This window comes from Temnothorax americanus, unplaced genomic scaffold, assembly GCF_048541705.1.
Source record: "Temnothorax americanus isolate GAGA-0224 unplaced genomic scaffold, ASM4854170v1 Scaffold33, whole genome shotgun sequence".
NCBI lineage: Eukaryota > Metazoa > Arthropoda > Insecta > Hymenoptera > Formicidae > Temnothorax > Temnothorax americanus.
In genome coordinates, this window is record NW_027509475.1 from 666,684 (window position 1) to 687,380 (window position 20,697).

Here is a 20,697-nt window from a genome sequence, read left to right on the forward strand (position 1 = left end):
AACGCGCGCTTTCGAAAATCTCAAGAGAATTGTCGTCGCAGCACGGTTGGTACTTGGTAGAGTAAAGGGTGTGGGGGGGGGGGAGGACAGAGAGAGAGAGAGAGACGTTGGCACTGTTGGCAGCATTGACCGGCAGGAAAATGGCGTAGCTGTTCCGCTGCTACACACGGGCGAGGAACGTGTTTTCGCGGCGTTACTGGCGCGTCGCGTCTAACATGTAGAAAAATACAAGACAGGCCGCGTACGATCGTGCTAACGTGGGTCGCGAGCTCGTCTTGTCATTTCCGTGACGCCTATCGTGCAATTCCGATGAGATTTCGGTGATACGTTTCTGGCTGCACGTCCGCAATGGCCGACGACTCCGCTCCGCTCCCGAAGAGGCGCCAATTGGTAAACAAAGAGCGCGCGCGACGACGCCGGAGTCAACGACGTCGGATGCCGTTGCCGGCGACGGCGACGACAACGGCGACGTCGACGCCGACGTTTGCGTCGCCGCGCCGCCGCGCCGCCGCGTCGAGTGATCCTCGAGCGGCATCCGTGTCTCCACGTGTTGTTGTCTCTCATCCCGCGTGTGCCATCTTACAGCGCGAGCGAACTAGGAAGCTGTACACGGACGACTGGACCATAGGCGACGAGGAGATCGAGGGCCGCAGGACCTTCCCGCTCGACGAGAAGATCGAGGGCGAGAAGTACGACCTGAGCAATTTCAGCGGCCTCTTCCGCGAGATGAACGGATCCGACCTCAATCTAACTTACCTGCAGAAACATGGTCTGCAAATACCGCTGCTGTTCAGAGAGAAGTCTGGGCTGGGCTTGCGAGTGCCCAGCTCCAATTTCTCCGTCAACGACGTCAGAACCTGTGTTGGTAAGTGCCAGATTTTTTTAGGGAGAAAAAAACTTGACAGATTGATAGATGTTGCTCGATAGATGTTTAACAACGGCATTTGTATCGATAGGTTCTAAGAGAGTGCTAGACGTGATGGACGTTAATACTCAGAAGAATGAAGATATGACTATGAAGGAGTGGCAGAAGTATTACGAAGATCCCAACAAGGAGCGCTTGTTGAATGTGATCTCATTAGAATTTAGTCATACCAAGTTAGAGAATTACGTACAATCGCCTGCACTAGTGCGACAAGTAGATTGGGTAGACGTAGTGTGGCCGAAGCATCTGAAGGAGGCTCAGGTGGAGTCTACCAATCTCCTAGAGGACATGATGTACCCGAAAGTACAGAAGTATTGTTTAATGTCGGTAAAAGGTTGTTACACTGACTTTCACGTTGACTTTGGTGGTACGAGCGTGTGGTATCACATCCTGCGCGGTGGCAAAATCTTTTGGTTGATCCCACCCACGGAGAAAAACTTGACTCTTTATCAGGAGTGGGTGCTGAGTGGCAAGCAATCGGATGTATTCTTTGGTGATATGGTAGACAGATGTGGCAGGATAACCCTAAATGCTGGCATGACTCTTTTTATACCGACCGGTTGGATACACGCAGTGTATACTCCTCAAGACTCTTTGGTCTTCGGTGGAAATTTCCTTCATAGCTTCGGTATAGAAAAGCAGTTGAAAGTGGCGCAAGTGGAGGAGCATACGAAAGTACCACAGAAATTCCGATATCCATTCTTTACAGAAATGTTATGGTAAGAATGAACACGATATATTTTATACCATTAAATTCGATATATACATGCTATTTTTTGTATATTGTAAAGATTCGTGTATTGCCGCAGGTATGTCCTAGAAAGATACGTGCACGTGCTCTTGCGTAGAAGTCACTTGGATATATCCGAATCGCAGCGGCAGCACTTAATCCCGCAACAGCTGCAAGAGCACGTACATATCACGCCGTACGAGTTACATGGCTTGAAAGCAATAGTAATGTATCTACATTCATTGCCGTCAACGAAGAAGAACGTTCCGGAATTGATACGCGATCCGGTCGCTCTCATTCACGATGTCCGATGTTTGGTGGAAAAGCATAGACATGATAATCCAGAAACGGCTGTGACGGGCAATCCTGTGTTACCACCACCACCACCTTTGAGTATCGCTGATAGGGTATTTATCATTCATCATATCTTAAATTGAAACAAATACATTTGATCAATTTGATAAAGAACATAAAGGCAAGTAAAAGCCAGCACCGATGGTGAAGCAAAAGTACTATATTATACAATAAGGTACACATCTTGAAAATACAATTACATAACAAACGTTTCGGTCTTAGGTTTAGATTCTCCTCAGTGTAAAAAATAATGAAATGCACTTACACGCACAATGATATAGATAGTCATCGTATGGTAGTCGATAGTCATATTGGTAAAAACGAATACCGACGCCAAAACGCAAAAGTGTCTGCTGCCTTATGAAAGAAAAATTAAAATAAATGACTAGCAAAATTAATAAGTAAAAAGTTCTTAAAACGAATATGAAACTTGCTTACCTAACAGTCAATTTATGAAATTCTTTGGCATTAGTATTCGGTACGGTCTATATATCGAACAGAGAACATCTTACAGACTAAACCAGTCTTATCTAATTAATGAGTTAATTTTAAAAATGTATACGGATACGCGTACTATAAGTATATAAGCTAAGCTATCTAAGCAAACAGAAACAAATAATATAAGTAAAAACATAAAAACACATTATACATATATGTGAAAGTCTCTCAATAATTCGTAAATACTCGTTGCTGAGTATCTAATGTATCCTCTTATAGGTTAATACTGTTAATTTAACGTTTTATATGGAACATTTTAAAAATTCTGTTTTATATAAGATTTCTCTGTTCAAAATTTTAATATTGTCCCAATCAAACTCGTATCCTGTCAATCTGTGTTGAGAAACAATAGAGTAATTTTTTACATTCCTACTAAGTTGATAGCAATGTTCTTTAATATGAATACCAAACTGTCTGCTAGTCTGACCAATATAAGCATAATTTTGTCAATAAATCTTGTACAACACACCATTTGGTGCGTCATCCGGTAATTTATCCTCGTAAGGTTTGATCAAGAAGTTGAATTTATTTGAGTCAACGTACAAAGTGTGAAGATTAAACTTTTTAATATTATTACGTAAACTCTCTGAAAACTTATGTGAATGTAAGGTATAATAAATAAATCAATCAGTGTCATATAAAAATATAATGTATATGTATTGTTTTCAAGAAATGTACCTTTCTGTATAATATTACTTTCGCTTCACGTCGGCGCCAACTCTTACTTGTCTCTATGTGTACTTTATTAATTTGACTGTGTATCTGGAGAGTTTCATTTTTGTATTTGTATAAAATACACATTTTAACATTTTTTATCTAATTTCTTTTTACTACGTTTTCTTTTTCAGGAACGCATGAGAGTAACGAGAAAAGGTTTTGTAAAAAGACATCACTCGGACAAGTCCGAAAGAGCGTTTCCACGCAGGAGACGAACCAGATGCAAAAAGTGTGAGGCTTGCACTAGACAAGATTGTCGGGAGTGTGTGTTTTGCCAAGATATGGTCAAATTTGGAGGCAGTGGGCGCGCTAAGCAAACGTGCCTCATGCGTCAATGTCTTAGGCCCATGCTTCCAGTCACGTCATCCTGTAAAGTATGTAATTTAGATGGTTGGAAACAACCACCTGCACCATTGACGGGTATGTACAATTTGCAACCAATTAAATATAACTTGTTTTTATAATTTTTTCAAATAAATTTTTTGGGTCATATATCTTGAATCCTTTATTCATTTTACAAATTTTTTATTTATTATTATAAATTATTATTATATTATAATATAATTTTATACTGACAAATTAAAACATTTTAAAACATATTTTAAATCTTTATATAATTTAAAAATTATATGTGTAAGCTATGTCACTCTCTCCCCATAAGTCGAACATTTAAATAATTTCAGGTAAACCGTTTCCCACAACACCATCTACTTTAATGGAGTGTTCAATCTGCTTCGACATCGTACATCCAGAATGTATAGGTTTGAACTCCAAGGAGGTAACCGTCAATGATGATTTACCAAATAGTTGGGAGTGTCCACAGTGTTGCGAGCAAGGTCGAAATTTGGATTATCGGCCGCGTCAACAAAGGGGTCGCACGCGAAAATTATCAGTATCCAGCGCAGTCTCCTCAGCACCGACCACGGATTCCGAGCGGGCAATGACACCAAGTAAACGATCGAGACTTGATCCCAACGAGGTACATTAATTTTTACATAGAAATTATAAAAAAAAACCCTGCAGTGGAATAATTTTTGCGTGGTTGAATCTCCAGATAAGCCGCGTTGTATAGAGCGTTGCTGTATACATTTCGCGTGCTTTATTTTCCTCAGGCGTGGAATGATTCGCCCGGGGAACCAGCCGAAGGTGAACAGAGGATGACGCAGCAGCGTACCCAATTAGCTATGCAATTGATTGCCTCGAGCAGCAGATCTTTGGTGAGGCCGCACGTGGTAGTTAGGCCAGCGCCGCTGCCGTCTATCCAAGAAACGGACGGCGAATCGAACGAGCAGAATTTGGTGTACAACAAGGTAGTGGTGCTTGCGGTATTTCGATTTCTTAACATAAAGGATCTGCTTAATTGTGCCTTGGTTTGCCGTACCTGGGCAAGATACAGTATAGATTCCAGCCTGTGGAAGAAACTCAACTTGTCACACTATAAACTCCGTTCCTTACACTTGACGGTTGTCATCAGACGTCAACCCGAGTGTCTTTCGCTGGACTGGACCAACATCAATAAGATGCAATTAGCTTGGCTGCTGAGCAGATTGCCGCAGTTACGAACGTTGTCCCTTCAGGGCTGTACTTGGGCCGGCGTTCGTGCTCTGAAGAGTTGCAGCTGTCCGCCTCTAGAAAAATTGAATCTGAATTATGTTACCTCTTTGAATGACGCTGTCTTGCAAGAAATTCTGGACTCACCAACGGATTCAAGACCTGGCCTTATTGACAAAACATCACGATTGAAGCATCTCAAGAATCTGTCTTTAGCCGGATGCGATCTTACGGATCGAGGCGTGAGATATATAGTCCAGCATCTGTTGGAGCTTGAAACCTTAGACCTCTCCTCGATCGGCAGGCTCACCGATTCCGGAGTGGCGCACCTGACGTCGCTCCCAAATTTGGGATCGCTGAACTTAGCTAACTGCAAATTGCTCACCGAAACGACTCTTGATCACCTGACGAGATGTAAGGCGCTAAAACGCCTGGACCTGCGACACACGACTCAAGTATCGACGCAAGCCGTTATCAAGTTCGCTGCTAAAAGCGAGCACAATTTGCATGTAACGGACGTTAAGTTGGTGGAGGAGAAGAAGAAGGTCAAAGCTGAAATTGTGGACACGTGAAAGAGCATTGTGCTCACCCGCAAACTATTGTCTAGTGCAATCCGATTATCGTCGCGTAAGAACACCGCTTGCAAAGAATTAGAGCCATGATAAATAGTACATGCTACGATCAGTGATTATTTATTTTACACAAGAGAATCTATAGACATCATCATAAGGTGCATCCTTATGATGCAATAGAAAGGACCTGACTAGCATAGAATTTCTATTCGGATAACACTTACCTTTACCGACGTAAAACCAAACGCAATTTTGACAAGAACGATTCCTTCGCAACTTAAATTTATTATTCTTTTCATTTTTCTTATTGCAGATATTTATCCATTCTATCGTGTAGTTCATGTAGATATATGTTTATGTATTTTTCACTGAATGTCGTTTTAAAAACAAATCTAATTTATTTAGATTTTTTCTTTGAAAAAAAAAAACAATATCGAGAGGAAGTGGCGCTATTTTATTGCAGTTTTATGATTCTTGTGTGTATCTCTGTAACTAAAACTTGAACTTGGATCTTATTAAACTTCATTAAACTAATTGAAACATATAGTTCTGTTATTCACTTAGCATCTTAAAGTTTAATTTGCGAAATTGACTCCAAATTTGTCATTAAAAGGACATTCAATAATTTGGAATGTATACTCACGCGCCGCATACATATACATAAGACACATGTTATATTTAATATGTATTATTATGTATATAATAATAATATATATTGTAATTACATATACATGCATATATACACGGAAAAAAAGTGAAATTGCTTCAATTAAACATCGACGTCACGGGCTGCCACAAACGTAAATAGTTATTTCAATTTGATATTATTGAGCCAAATATTTAAATTATTATACACAATTATATCTGATGTTCTTTGTTTATTAATATTCATGTTGCATCAAAAGGTTTTGTCTCAATTACACTGATGCTGTTCATACATAATTTTTTTCTGTGTATATATGCATACATATATGTAGATATATATGTCGCTCATTTGCACAACAATGACATAACTCAAAAATTGTCATTTTTGAACTGTTTGCAAAAGAAGGGTGAAAATTCAATACACTGAATGAAGAGCTAATATATAGCTAGATATTTTTGTTCCTCTACAATCAGTTATTGCACCAAAATCGCATTTAAAAGTATAATAAAAATTTTAATAATTCGAAATATTTAAACTTATTTTTTTGATACATTTGTTTTCTGAGTTATGTCATTGAGCGATGTATATACACATACACACACTATTATAACATTGTCTGACTATAGAAGTATATACATATATACAGATATATATATGTAAATATATCTTCATTTATTTTGCATTAAATTCTGCTTAATTTAACCTCGAAACTTTGCACAGAAATAATGTAGAATAATGATAGAAACAGTTTTCTAAACCTTATTATCGGTTTCATACTTCAAATATTTCATAAAAATGTTAATACTTTATTATTTCATTTTTTTCTTTCCTTTACTCAACGTCGTGTAACAGGTTGCAAAGATATCGTATACTAAATTTGGAAAAGTACGAAGTTGGAATTCTGTCGGATCATTATTTACATCAAAAACAGTATTTTTCGCATAGGTTGTGAAGATAGAAATTCTCAAAAATAAGTATTTATTTCGCACGAGTGTCACCTCGACCGAGAATTTATCGCAAAGAAAAACGATGTTTGTAATTACACACATACCGACATACACGTATGTACACATTTATCCATATAGATCATGCATCAAAACATTTACCGAAATCGACTGTATTATTTTGTAACATTACGTGAACGAAGGTAGCATGTACGTGCTTCGAATTTGGATTTCCGACTTGGATTGTATCTCGTGATGTTCTGTGCAAGCCAATGTATATATACCTGCTTTTTATATATATGCACGTTCCAGTTGTAATTTTTCTTTTTCTCATTTCTGTTCCCTCTTTAAATGTTCTATTTACGATTTCATGTAAAGACAACAAGAATTATAGGAGAACTGACTCATCAAGTGCCATCGTGAAATTATGTCAGTTCTCATCATTATGTTCCAGCGCGTCGAATAATGAATTCATTGCGATCATGCGTGTTTGTATAATAATATTTTGAACAAGATATTGCGGTATAATAGCAAATATCGTTGTCACGAGTTTTATGTGTTGCTATCCTTGCGCTGATAGACATTGTCGCGAGAAAAAGTTGTTCTTATTTTTTTCTACACAATTTAAATTTCAGCAATTTTAAAAAATCGCCACGATGTAACACATTGTATAAATGTAATCCATGGAGAACAATAAAAAAAGATTAATAAGAAAAAACAATAATAATATCAGTCCAGTAAAAGAAAAATATGAGTAAAGAAGAAAATATAAGCTTAATAAAGATTAGAATTTGCGATTCAACATATATTTAAATATCGTATTTTATATTTATCGCTATTAGAGATGCTTTAAGGATCCCTTTGAAGCTCTTATCTTAAGTGAAATCAGCGTTGTGTACAGAGCAATTTGCATTTAAAGTACCTAAATTATATTCTAATGCGTAAATATATAAATGCAGGTAACATTTAATTCTTAATACCAAAATGTAGCTTTAATAGTTTTTAAACAAGAAGTGCTTGAAAATGATCAAATAAATTATCCGAAATTCGTAATTATGTTGTATGATATTTGTACATTCTTGTTTATATATTTATATATGATACATATATGCGTATAACATTTTCAGATAGTTTTAATCCTAGCTCGCTACACTCCGGTTCAGTGTGGACCGCTGAACGTTTTTCGGTTTTCTAATTTTTACATAATTTTTTAGTTTCCTTATAATAAGTTCAGTTTAAATTCAAATCATTTTCTTGACCTGATATTATCATAAACATCTTATTCAGAGTCTGTATTTCCAATTTCTACACACTACACGCTTAATATTATATTAAGTAGAATGAAAATGACAGTGCGACGAAGTCGAGCAATTTCACGTATTAAAAAATTCACAAATATTACGTATAGTTTATTTAAAATTGTATCAATATTTGGTTTATGCAGCAAAGTCATATTTATATATGTGATATATTTCGTTTCAACGGAGCAATAATTGGCGATAAAAGGTAGAAAGAAAGAGAGAGAAAATGAAGGGAGAAAGAAACAAAACGTAACGCAAATCCGATTAAGGTCGATTTTTGTATGTGTATAATTATGTATTTAAGAAATTACTCAGACTCATCCAACGTAGATAAAATTTTCTCTGAAATAAAAAAGGCATCTTTTAATTTATATGTAACAATAAAGATGTAACATATAAAATAATGTTTCTCATGCTTCGCGTAATAGTTTATGATGCCTTGCACGGAAGACAAATTGTGCTGGCACATATTTTTGTAATAAATTCCGTCAGTTACTATGCGAAAATATTTTCTAAGAACACATATTTTTTGCCGAAACAATAGATTATTTCTCTAATAAAAACAATTTAATGCTTATTCTATCAATAAAACAATGATAATAAATATTGTAGTAGCGAAATGTACTTTTTTGTCAGGTGAATATTTTATTTTATTCTGGCAGCTTCGTGTGATCTTAGGAATAAATTTTTATCAATATTTTTCTATCCCTTCTTTCTAAGAAAAAAAACAGATTTTATCGTAAAATCGAATAATTCAATGTTTTTATTGAATGAGCAACAACAGTTTCGTTGCAACGGCAAAATTTTTTCTTTCTGTGTAGGGCTATGTGAGTTTTGTAGATTTTTTTACAACTTTTGACAACAAAGTATTTTAATACATTTATTCGTACCAAATAATAAAAAATAAGTTTATAGGTTTATAATCATTAAAAATAGAATTCCAACAACTTTATTTCTAGACAAAGTTAACTGAATATAAAATATTCCTTCGTGAAAGGATATTGGAAGGAAGCAGTGGAGGATGAAGAAAATCGGAGAAGATTCAATCAATCGGTCTAGCGTTCCTGAATTTTTCATCTGTAAAAACCAATTCGCTTTTCGGCAAATAATTGCTCCTTCGAGTATTTAAACGAACAGAGGACTCGTTTCGGTCTCATTTCTCTTTCATCCTTCTTCAACAAAGTTTAAAAAAGTTTAGTGAAGAGTCGAGACGTGTTTAAAAAGCATTTTTACGCAAAAATAAAAAATTCAAAGATAAAAATCAAATTTTCCACATATCTTGTTTCTTTAGAATATGTATCCATTTACTTGGATAAAGCCTGTCTCACAAAACGCGTAATGTACGTATTAAAATAACTAATAATAATTATCGTAACACGATCTCGCTCATTATAAAATTTATTTAATAATTTTAATATACGTGTGTTAGTTTTAATACGCTTTTTATTAATATAATCTGATTGATTTTGAATAAAAAATTGTCACAGAATATTTGTCTAAAAATACAGTAGCGATATCTTTAATTATCACTGTCAATACATATAATGTAAAAACAATTTCATATTTCACGAAATTGTATTTAACAAAAATCGTCATCAAAATAAATTGTACAGGCATCTGATGGAAAAGAATAGATTCTCACATGCTCTGTTTAAGAAAAACTTTGACAGACAAAAAATAAACCTTTTTTAAAGCTAGATGTTTAAGAGATAAAAATCTCTGAGTATTTGAAACTATGGTACATAATTCTATATTCTTTTATAATTATTTAAAAAAAAAATGATTAAAAAATATTAATAATAACAGGAGTTATTGATAATGAAGGAAAGCAGTTCTTTCCGTTCACTAGTTGTGCGAGCCGGAGTAACAAAAAATCTAAAACAAAATAAGAAAAAAACAGATTCATAATCAAGAAAAGTGTATCTGTGTTAAAAACACAATTTTAAAACAAATTTTTTACAATTTTATTGAAGAAAATGCAATTTTGCACTTTCTTGCAACTAAAATATTTTCTTAGAAAAGTATATGTTTGTTCCGCCAATAAGTGATTAACAAGAAAAACTCTATTTTTAATCAACATTTGGCAATGTCGTGACAATTCGACCATTGGTTTTGGTCGGATTAATCGTCACGTTTCGACCATGGGATTTGGTCTTTTCTAAATTTATATAATCTTTGATACTTATGTATAAGCATAAGCATCTCATTTTTATTAAATTAAATTATTAAATTTATTACGAAAAATATATTACCCCAGCCAGGATAAAATATTTTCTGTTTTAATGTTATTATTAATAGATATTTTCTAAAAAATAATAATTCTATATTCTTTTATAATAAAAGAATAGTCACGTGCCAAAGTTTCAAATACTCAGTTTTTTATTTCTTAAATATTTATTGTAAAAAAATCAATTTTTTTGCTTGTCAAGATTCAAGGTTGTCTACCCCCTTAACAATTGACAATCAATCTCGTTCATTCAATCGATTCAAAGCGCTGGGAAACGTTTCAAGCCCACCTTGGTTTTATATCTTGAATATCGCATATATAAAGCGTTTATTTTAAAGCTATTCGCTTCTTAAATTCAATAAGCCATTACGAGAAGCTTCGCGTTCAGTCAATAATAATTTATTAAAAAATATGTGTGTAATTGTTCTCGTAACATACAATTGTCTATATTTCAATATGTAATATTTGTATGGTGTATATTTGTATACGATATAATCTCCGCATATGGAAATATTCTTCGTTTACAATGTATTTAATCTAACCTAGTTCCGCTAAGACGGAATCAAGGTCCTCCTGCAGGCTGATACTATCTTCTCGCTGTTTCACCAAATTGTCCTTGATTCTGTCTACTTGCGCTTTCAGCAAGTAGTTGCCCTTTTTCAAGGCTGCCAGTCGTCCCTCGTGCTTATTCACTCGTTTCTAAAAAAAAGAAATGAATATTCAGGAACGAGATTCAGAAATTTAATCGCAATATCTTCGTCTGCAATGGCAACTCACTTGCAAATTGCCTTTGCGCTTCTCGATAGGTGCTTGATCGTCGTCAGACTCGGAATCTTCTTCCTCGTCCGATTCCTCAGACTCCGACTCTTCCTCCGACTCCGTTTCCTCCTCTTCCTCCTCCTCTTCTTCCTCTTCATCATCGTCGGTATCCCCCATTAGCTTCGCCATCTTGTCCACCTGCTTCTGCAGCTGCTTGTATTTCTTCTTTTCTTCCACCAGTAATTTTTGCTGCTGTTTGATCTGCTCCTTTAGCGCGTGCCTCTCTTTCCTGGCGTTCACAGCCTTGTCCCTATTTAGACAATTTGTTATATACAATAATTTTCGGTGTTATTTAATGTATTATCAATACGGTTACTCATTGCGAGTTGAATAAATCGCGGAAACCTCGTCATCGTACTCACTTGAAATTCTTAATTTTCGAAATGAGAAGCTTGATCTCCCTCTGCGCGCGTTTCTCCGCTCCGGCTTTAGGATCCTCGTCTTCCTCTTCTTCTTCCGTGCTCTCTTCTTCCTCCTCGCTCGTGCTGCAAACATCTTGTTTGTCTACACTCTTTTGCGACGCGATCCTAGCTACGTCTTTCGCGCTTGGACAGCCAGCCAGTGCCATTCCTGCAACATTGTACCATCCTACGTCTTCCCAATCCTCTTCTAACTCCACTATCGGCTCGCAATCAGCTTCAATCGGCGTAAGCTCTTCTTCTGACAAGCAAAGCAAGGAAAAGCGAAGCAAAAAAGCGTGATTAATATATAAGCGTTGATATAAAGCATAAGAAATAGATATGAGATTCGCATGGAATCGATAACGTTTTGTTTAAAAACGATTAAATTCAAGGATAATTAGGAAGTGATTGCAGGACAACACGATTAATATAGCTCAGCTAGCTTTAAGCAAAACTACACTTTTAATTACGCACCAGCCTTCATACGCTTTTCTAGCGTCGCATACATTCTTCTCATTTCTTCCAACTCGTTTCTAGCCTTGTCTCTTTCCTCGGCGGCGGTGGCGAAATCTTTCTCCGCTTTTTCTGCGTCCTTTCTCGCTTGTTGCACTTCCTGTCTCAAGGATTCCGTGAGTTTCTCATCCTGTTGCTTGTTTTCCTGTGCATTCTTTTGTAGCTTCATATGTTCCACTTCTGCCTCAAGATTCAAAATTCTCGCCTGCACATATTAGCTCGGTAAGAAATTATCTTTATCTTAAGCTATATTTATTTCTATTAAAATCCTTAGCTATTTTTTTTTAACCCTCTAATTTTTCCTCATTTCAGCAAGTCGCTGGTTTGCCTTGTGTGAATAAGATTATAAAGGTTTTCAAATAGAATTTGACAGAGTGAACTTACATATGTTATTGAAAATTTTTTCCAAAATATCAAATGTCAATGCCTTTTTCAGTCTTATTACCTGCAATCGCTTATTGTCTCGTTCCAAGACTTCTTTATTCCTAAGTTCCATCGCGAGCATCTGCTTAGTGCTTTGCAAATCATCCCTAACGGCATCAATGTCATCCATCTCGTCCTGAATAGCATCGTCCACGGGCGCTTCTTCGGCTTTTTGAATCTGCTCCTCGATGGTCATTTGTCGTCGAAACTTCCTCAGTCCTTCCAGTATCGGCTTAGAACGGTCGTTCGTCCTTACACTCTTGAGCTTTACACCATCCTGGATCTGTTTCAGTAGTTGATTGTGCATATTCGATTTTTCGGATTCGAATACGAAGTGGGCCTTGCCTGGCGGAAAGAGACAATCAATCAGGATAAAAACGGCTATATATTGTTGCCACTTCATTGCGTTATATTTTAATAAAGAGAACACAAAGTTCTTGTATACACGAAGTATTTCATGTGCCGCCTTGTAGTAACAAAAAAATTAGTATTTTCCAAATCATAACATAAAACTATAGTTTTACATTATTTCAAATTATCTTACATACATTAGAGACTCAAAAAGGGCGATCTTAAAGGTGTATGTACGCAAATCATATAATCAGATATCTGACTCATTTTAAAGTCTCTAGTTAGACTTATTTTTAAAGTTCGAAAAATGATAATATGTGCCTTACTTTTTTTGAAATTTTTTTGTAGCTAAAGAATGATATTATACATGATACTATAATCAGAATAAATGTTACTAAATGATACTATAAATTTAATAGATCATTTCGCTTGACTTGACGAAAGACGTCATGTAGAATTTTATGAGAACCATTGATTGATACTTAACACTTCGCATCGACGCACGTATCTTTAATAGAAGAGAACGACGAGTGTCACCCGCCTCTTAGTGACGTTTTTTCGTATCCCGTCGAGGACGTCGATTTGAAAAGTGAAAGATCCTGATCGCTGCTCGCTCGTGTGAGGGGAGAAAGGGGAGGGTGGGATGTTGGTAAACCCATTGAGAAACATGAAGACACCAGTTAATTCAACGGTAATCAATTAACAGTTTAATTAGTCCAACAGTTTAACAATGGACAAACGATGGCTCGCCTAATCGACGGGGATATAGGTGATTCGGGGGCATTGGGGAGGGAGAAGTGGGCGATAACAACAAAACAATACCGCTGGCTATTTGCGCTACACACGGGACGTGTTGTGTTAATCGAAATTTCTGCCTGGGCATCGATTGTACTACGTCCCCTTCAAACGATCGCACGAGAAAAGAAAAGCAGAAGAAGAGGAGAAGCTCCGCGAAGCGCAATCTTTCTCTCTAAGACGAATTCTCTTCTTAAGGAGAGGACACTTTCGGTAAAAAGGGAAGATACGGCCCTGTAGGCACCCGACGGGGATCGAAGAGGGTTCGACGATCACCTGCTGGATCGGCCGTGACCTTGTTCACCCTCTCGATCAGGGGTGCGCTCCGGTCGTTGCACTTGACGTGCTTGAGCTTCTTGCCGCTTTCGAGCTCCTTCATCATGCTGGCCCAGTCCGGTCGTTTCCTCGGCCTGGACTTCAAAGATTCCAGCTTCTGCATTTGGTTATCGTTGAGGGGCGGCAAGTCTTTGAGGATCGTCGTACGACTGGGCGGCGGTGGTGGCGGTCGTGGGGGTGGCGGTGGCGGAAAGTTCGCTCGCGACGAGCTCTTCGATAAAGTTGGTGCACCTTAGCATAAAGGATCTTCATTATTTAGGAAAAGTGTGACATTACCGTGCATAAAAGTTATTATTTGCATCTGAAATAGAATCACACGCAGAAATATCTTCCATTTTAATAGATAAAATTGGGGAAATCATGCTTTCAATTGATGTAAAACTACACTGTTAAATGTTAAACTGTTTAATCCTTTCGTGATGCTTTATTATATTGTTACTTCGTTTCTGAATCATATTGCTAACATTTAATTTACTTATTAATGTAAATTATTAAATTCTGTCCTGTTTCTCTTTGTCTATCCATAAAATTGTTCTAAATTCCGTGTCTCTATCGCGTGTAATAGATTCGTCGCGCATAGAAAATGGTTTTTGTCTCAGTAAAAGACTTGGAATTGAGAAAAAAAAAGAGTTCAACGTTCAATGACGATTTCATATCTGAAAGGATTATGTGTTTGACATCGCGAATGATGGAATCTACGGGAAGGAATGACTGATCATCGCCGCTCGTACCTGTGGTGCTTTCACTCTTCGAGAGTGGTAAAATGTCACCCCGTGATCGAGATCTCTCGATGCGGATCTGTCGCTCGAGTTGCGGCCTCGAATTTGGCTCCTGTCGTCCATTCTCGCGTGGCTTCGCTGGCACCGGTCGGCCACTCGGGATCTTTTCATTGTTCGGCTGCTTCGGTATTATCGTGATTTTGCTCTGTTTACGCGGTCCATCTGACGAAGGTGCTGCCGGCTCCGCGGGTTTCGGCACGCTCTGTCAGACCGAGGAAAAGGAACACTTACTTGATTGTAGCATTAATAATACGAGTATACAGTAAAATTTATTTTTATCTATTTAGCCAATGGTATACTAAACTATTTATTAATCTTAGAAATATTATGTGTTTATGTGCAGATAACAATATGTATGTATAATATGTATGTGATAATAATTTATATATTTCTCTTTTATGAAATTATTATGTATGTATTTTTTATTATTTTATTATCTATTCTATTTATTATATATTTCAATATCGTTTTTAGTAAATTAAAAAATGTATTAAACAGTTGTATTTTTCACTCCATTAACAAGAATTCCGTCACAGTTCAACGAATCGAGTTTACGTTTTTGCGGCGACCGCCGACGTCTTTTCTCGATTCACAGTTTACGTTTTTGTCACATTCTCGCGACGCAAATCTATTTTTCGCGCTTTTTATTTCGACGTGTTTTTTCTAGGATCGTGCCACGTTAAACAGAATAGCAAAGAATAATCGTCGCACGTCTCGCGTAAAGTAGCCATGATAGAAAATAAAAAAATCGCCCTCTCTCCAATCCTCTTCCCTTGATTGTGTGTGACAGAGAGATAGAGAGAGAGGAGGGCAGGGAATGGAGAGATAGAGAGAGATCCAAAGAATTTTCTTGGCAAGTCTCGGAGAATTCGTTTCGCCGGCTTTAAATAATCCACATTAAATTTCGCACTCGAGATACCACGTTATCCACAGCTTTGATCGTCATCGATGCGGAGTTTCCACCTTTTGAAATAAATGGCTCTCATACGTGGAATCGCTGTTCAACGTTCGGGCCATTCTCTCGAAAATTTTTGCCATCTCTTCTTGTTTATGTAAAAATTGTTTGGCCGAAAATATTATCCGCGAAATTCGCGCTTTCGATGTATATCGGTGACGTTGCATACGTGATTTTCAAGCGAAATCGCGATATAAACGTGTTAAGAAACTGGCGGAAGACGCAGCTGGCAAGCCATTTGAAATAGAAACGCGTGTTCTTTAAATAATCGTGACCCAGAGGCTTATATGCGGGCACGCACGCACGACGGATCTCACTTTCTTTCGCGTCGAAAAAACGAAATCGCAATTGACAAACACGTGCGGCATGTCGGCAGATTTTAACGAATGGTCATGAACTACTTGCAGCGCTCTGCAGTTTTTCGATTAATTAAAAGAGAATTAAACGCTCGAGCTAATTGTAAGCAAAACTTAAGAGAAGAGGTCAACGACCAATAACGAACATAATATATAAGATGTAAGTTTTGTTTAAAATAAAACACAAATTTTTATTTACAAAAATAAGATGAAAAACATTGTACATTTTGACTTTACTCAGTCTTCATCAGCAATTAAAATAGAATAGAAGATACATAATTAGATAATGAAAAAGGAAAACAGAATAATAAGATAACAATTACAATGTATTCCGGTCATTAAAATCATATAGTAGAATAATATAGAGCAGAACGAGGATATATTAAATAAAAACCTGTGGCAAAAATCGAACACATTGTCAAGGGATATAAAAATGAAAAGTTAATCTGACAATTAATTAAAAGTTATTAACATCAAAATTCCGTCAACGATTCAAACTAATATTACATTATTATTCAATGTTTGAAAGCGCGAATAAGTAAGTTCAAGAATATCCCGTTATAAAATGTCCAACAAATTAACCACCGATAAGTCTGTAAATTATAAATTCAATATATAAGAATCCGTTTTCAATCAAACGTTCAAACCGTAAATGGTTCTATATTAAAGAAAAAAAACACGAAATTATAAAAAACTCTAAATTGACAAATACCTCCTCATGAAGTAAAATCGTATAAAAATAAAAGGTTAAAAACTTACGATTATGGTCAAGCAAAAGATAAAATAAAAATATGTCCAAATATTTGCCACTAGCTTCTTGCTCTTGTAATGACTTGTATGCTAACTAAGAACAATTAAGAGAGTTAACCGATATTTTGAATATAAACATATAAACGATATTGAATAACGATATAATATTTGAACTATTGACGGATTTTTTTGTTAATTTTTTAATTATAATTGTCAGATTAACTCTTCATTTTTGTGCTCTTTGACAATGTAAGTATTCAATCATTGTTACAGGCTTTTATTTAACACACCCTCATTTACGCTTGTTCCGCTCTATTATTCATTTATGATTTTAATCACCAAAATACATTGTAATGATTTTATTATTCTTTTCTCCTTTTTTTTCATTATCTAATTATGTCTTTATTCTATTTTCATATTATATTTTAATTGTTAAAAAAGACTAAGTAGAATCGAAACGTACAATGTTTTTTATCTTATTTTTGTAAATAAACTTGTGTTTATTCATTGGCCGTTGACTCAATATTTTTTATTTTGTTCTTGTAACTACGATCAGATTACCTGCGATTATATAACGAATGCAATAAGACGCGTATCTTAAATTTATAACTATTGTTAAATTTCTGAATAATACGATATCATCAAGTATATAAATAATAATAAAACAAGGGTAAACAATTTCAAATAAAAAAGGATTATTGAATCAAGAATTAGAAAAGAAGATCTGAAAATTTTTAAATAATTCTATCTAATATCTTTACTAGTATCATTCGCATGTAATAACTAATAGAGAATTGAAGAATAATAAAGAATTATGCAATCAGCGTAACGAAGGATGGCTTGATTGACGAATCTGCGATTTGAATTTAATATGTTCTATTGATGATCTAAGTATTCTGATGTAAGTGTGTATGAAACGATCAGCGATATAACAACATAATGTCAGGCCACGCGAAATCTTCATACGCCACCGCGATTTCGCGCGTCGCTTATTTCGCGCAGATTTACATATTGAATATCAATCCTGTGATTTTTTACGTGGACCGTCGCCAAGAGATCAAAGTAATCACTTGGGAATTTTTCCACGTAATATGCGCTAAAGAAAGATAATGTAATAGTTTTAAACGTGTTACTTCAAGTCGCTCTTATAAAATATCTTAGATTATCAGAGATCATATAATTGCATAACGGATTGCAGACGTGTTTATTCATGACCTGAAACTTGCATTATTTGAGAGAGAAACGCATTTTAATAATTTATATTTAATTTATAACCACTCTCCCCCCGCAACGATGAAACAAAAACATGCTTACTGTCAAACAATCGTAAACTTTTCTGTAAAGAGAATATAAAGTAGTGAGTTTGTAAATCAGGATGGACTATCAAAGTGCATTGTTTGCATACAACAGATCGTGCGTGGAACTTCGCGCCACCCGAAATGTTTATCGCGCTTACTCGCTGCAAGACACCCACGCCGGCTATTAATATCACCGTCAGTAAAGTCTGCTGACTTTGAAACCCAATATCTGAATGGAAAAAGACAGCGAAAGTTGCACAGGCGACTCCTATTTTCGCGCTAGAAACAGAACACGTTATCCGATTTCGGCGCAAATGAAAGTCACGATTTTCGTGTTTGAATAAAACTGTTGTCCTCTTCAATCAAATGCGCTAGAATAGCTCCGATTAATTTTCGTTTTGTAACTTAAACAAATGCGTAGAATTGTCCAACACTGTTGATTGCTAGCTTTAAAATATCGTTATTTAATTATAGAAATAAAAATATAGAAAGATGATTTTTAATTATTTAATAATCGCTTCAATTGTAATGTGATACGTTTCTATAAGTTCGATCGATCGTTAGGAACAATTTGGTAGCGAGAAATATATTTGGTATTTACAAAAACTACAAGAAAAATACTTAATGATAAAAGTTGAAAAAAAATTATTAAATTTTTTATCCGCGCGCGCGAGGCTGTTTGCTTCATTACTTCCGGGAAAAAAAAAGGAAAATCTGTCTTGGAGCAGCTTATCTCGCGACTATCGCGAAAAGGAACAATGCTACATCGTCGAATCTTTCGAAATTCTTCACCCACCTTCAAGGTGACTTGGGCAAAAGCCGGAACTTCCTCAGTCTTCGGCTTAGAGTCCCTGCGGGAGTTGAGGGTCCAAGGCGCGGTGGGCAAGGGCAACGGGTTTGGACCATCCTTGACCCACGGCGGTCGGAAGGTGGTCCTCTGCGGTGGCTGACCACCGGCGCCGGGCATCCTCGCTCAGCGTTCTCTGTCAGCGGCGGGGGATGATCCTGCTCCTGTTCCACCCTCAAGAACAACGCTGTCGCGATGCGTCAATCTTGCGTCCGGTCAGCGATGTTGATCCTATCCAATCGCGTTCGCTCGTGTTCGCGGGACAAACGCGATGGTCCACGCTGTTCTCCGATGACGATCCTCCCGAGGACGTGCGCGATGCGCTACTGACGGACTCCTGGACCGATATAGGATCGTGATAGGTGGGGACCACGCGTGGGTGAGGTGTCTCTGGGGCGACCCACTTCTCGCGAGAGTGTCGTTTCGGGAACAGGAGTCTCGGAGTCGCGGCTACACCCTCTCTCCAGGAAGAGAAAGATCCTCGAAGATACGCGATCGTGCGGCACCGCGACGCCAATCGACTGCCGCGTTCTCGCGTCTCTCTTTTTCTATCTCTCTCTCTCTCTCTCTCTCTTTTTCGTTCTCTCGTTCAGCTGGAGAGAACGACTGCGGATGACGACGCCGACGGGGTCGAGAATTTTTGCGCGAGTCCGGGAAAGATCGAGACCTGGACCACGCAACAGGCGGACTGCACCTCCCTAACCGTACGATATTTTCGTCCGTGTGACGTCATCGAGAGACGCGAGCCTGAAATAGAAAGATGATCCTCTTCTCCTCTAGGACGCCCTCGGCGACACGCTCGTCGAGGCCTCCGCCCGCCTCCTCGTTTCGCGTCATCGACGTCCTACAATGCATTCTGTTGTCTGTTTACGACGCAACCTTCGATCGCGACCAACCACGAAGGTCGATCGATCTTCAGGGTCAGTCAAGTCTAGCCGTAGATCCGAGCACGGCTCATGTCCATTTCTGCCAATGCGAATTAACTTTAATCTCGGTTCAACTTATTTTTTATCTGTTTTTAATTCTTAAAACTAGAAAAGGATAAAAAGCAAGTATATAAATACAATTAAACAATAATAAAAAAACATATATCGACATGAAAAGCTATATGTATATCGCGCAATGAATACCTCGAATGTAACGATCGCATGTGGTGCACTGTGGACTGTGGGCATTTGATTTCATTTATTTCCGCAAGGATGATTGATCCACACATTGCAGTTATTTGGGTTCAACGAACCTACGGAAAATTAAATGTATTATTGTGCTAGAGTTATACAAATCTGAATCACACTCATAACCGAGATTAATTTATATGGAAATCCTAAATTTCTTGTTTTTTTTTTTATTTAATAAATCTTTAAAAATTTTTTAAAATACGTTGGCAGCTTTTCAGTAAGCGACACGAGTCGACACAAACGTCATTCTAACTTTCTTTTTTGACAATGAGTAACAAAGACAAAACGACACTTGTGTCGATTTGTGTCGCTTGCTGAAAAGCTCCCAATAGTTGCTTTCCCTTCACATCAAAGCTCAGACAATTCTCACTTGTAACGTCATATAACTCAGTTGAATGCACGTTCTTTTTGCACGCTGACAAGTGAGATTT

General features: G+C 37.0%; 2 protein-coding genes across 2 annotated transcripts; one reads left to right on the forward strand and one right to left on the reverse strand.

Moving 5' to 3' along the window:
* Positions 1–121: 121 nt before the first annotated feature.
* Positions 122–8,546, forward strand: LOC143901250 (jmjC domain-containing histone demethylation protein 1). The gene is made up of 7 exons (XM_077413370.1): positions 122–390; positions 586–865; positions 957–1,644; positions 1,735–2,062; positions 3,356–3,644; positions 3,908–4,203; positions 4,337–8,546. The coding sequence occupies exons 1-7, from the start codon at positions 349–351 to the stop codon at positions 5,345–5,347; spliced, it is 2,934 nt and encodes a 977-aa protein (XP_077269496.1). The 5' UTR covers positions 122–348; the 3' UTR covers positions 5,348–8,546.
* Positions 8,547–10,011: 1,465 nt separating this feature from the next.
* Positions 10,012–19,750, reverse strand: LOC143901251 (uncharacterized). Its single transcript, XM_077413371.1, has 8 exons — positions 19,038–19,750; positions 14,835–15,084; positions 14,044–14,334; positions 12,644–12,966; positions 12,160–12,403; positions 11,647–11,854; positions 11,243–11,534; positions 10,012–11,164 (listed from the first exon to the last, which is right to left on the reverse strand). The coding sequence occupies exons 1-8, from the start codon at positions 19,206–19,208 to the stop codon at positions 11,003–11,005; spliced, it is 1,941 nt and encodes a 646-aa protein (XP_077269497.1). The 5' UTR covers positions 19,209–19,750; the 3' UTR covers positions 10,012–11,002.
* Between the last annotated feature and the right edge of the window lie 947 nt (positions 19,751–20,697).

Excerpts from the sequence above, each read along its gene's own strand:
- LOC143901250 (XM_077413370.1), top strand. The coding sequence starts at position 349 with ATGGCCGACGACTCCGCTCCGCTCCCGAAGAGGCGCCAATTG. Across the intron at positions 3,645-3,907 it reads ACCACCTGCACCATTGACGG|GTAAACCGTTTCCCACAACA; the intron begins GTATGTACAATT and ends AAATAATTTCAG. Across the intron at positions 4,204-4,336 it reads CGAGACTTGATCCCAACGAG|GCGTGGAATGATTCGCCCGG; the intron begins GTACATTAATTT and ends TATTTTCCTCAG.
- LOC143901251 (XM_077413371.1), bottom strand. The coding sequence starts at position 19,208 with ATGCCCGGCGCCGGTGGTCAGCCACCGCAGAGGACCACCTTCCGACCG. Across the intron at positions 15,085-19,037 it reads TTGCCCAAGTCACCTTGAAG|AGCGTGCCGAAACCCGCGGA; the intron begins GTGGGTGAAGAA and ends TCGGTCTGACAG. Across the intron at positions 11,535-11,646 it reads TCGAAAATTAAGAATTTCAA|GGACAAGGCTGTGAACGCCA; the intron begins GTGAGTACGATG and ends TTGTCTAAATAG.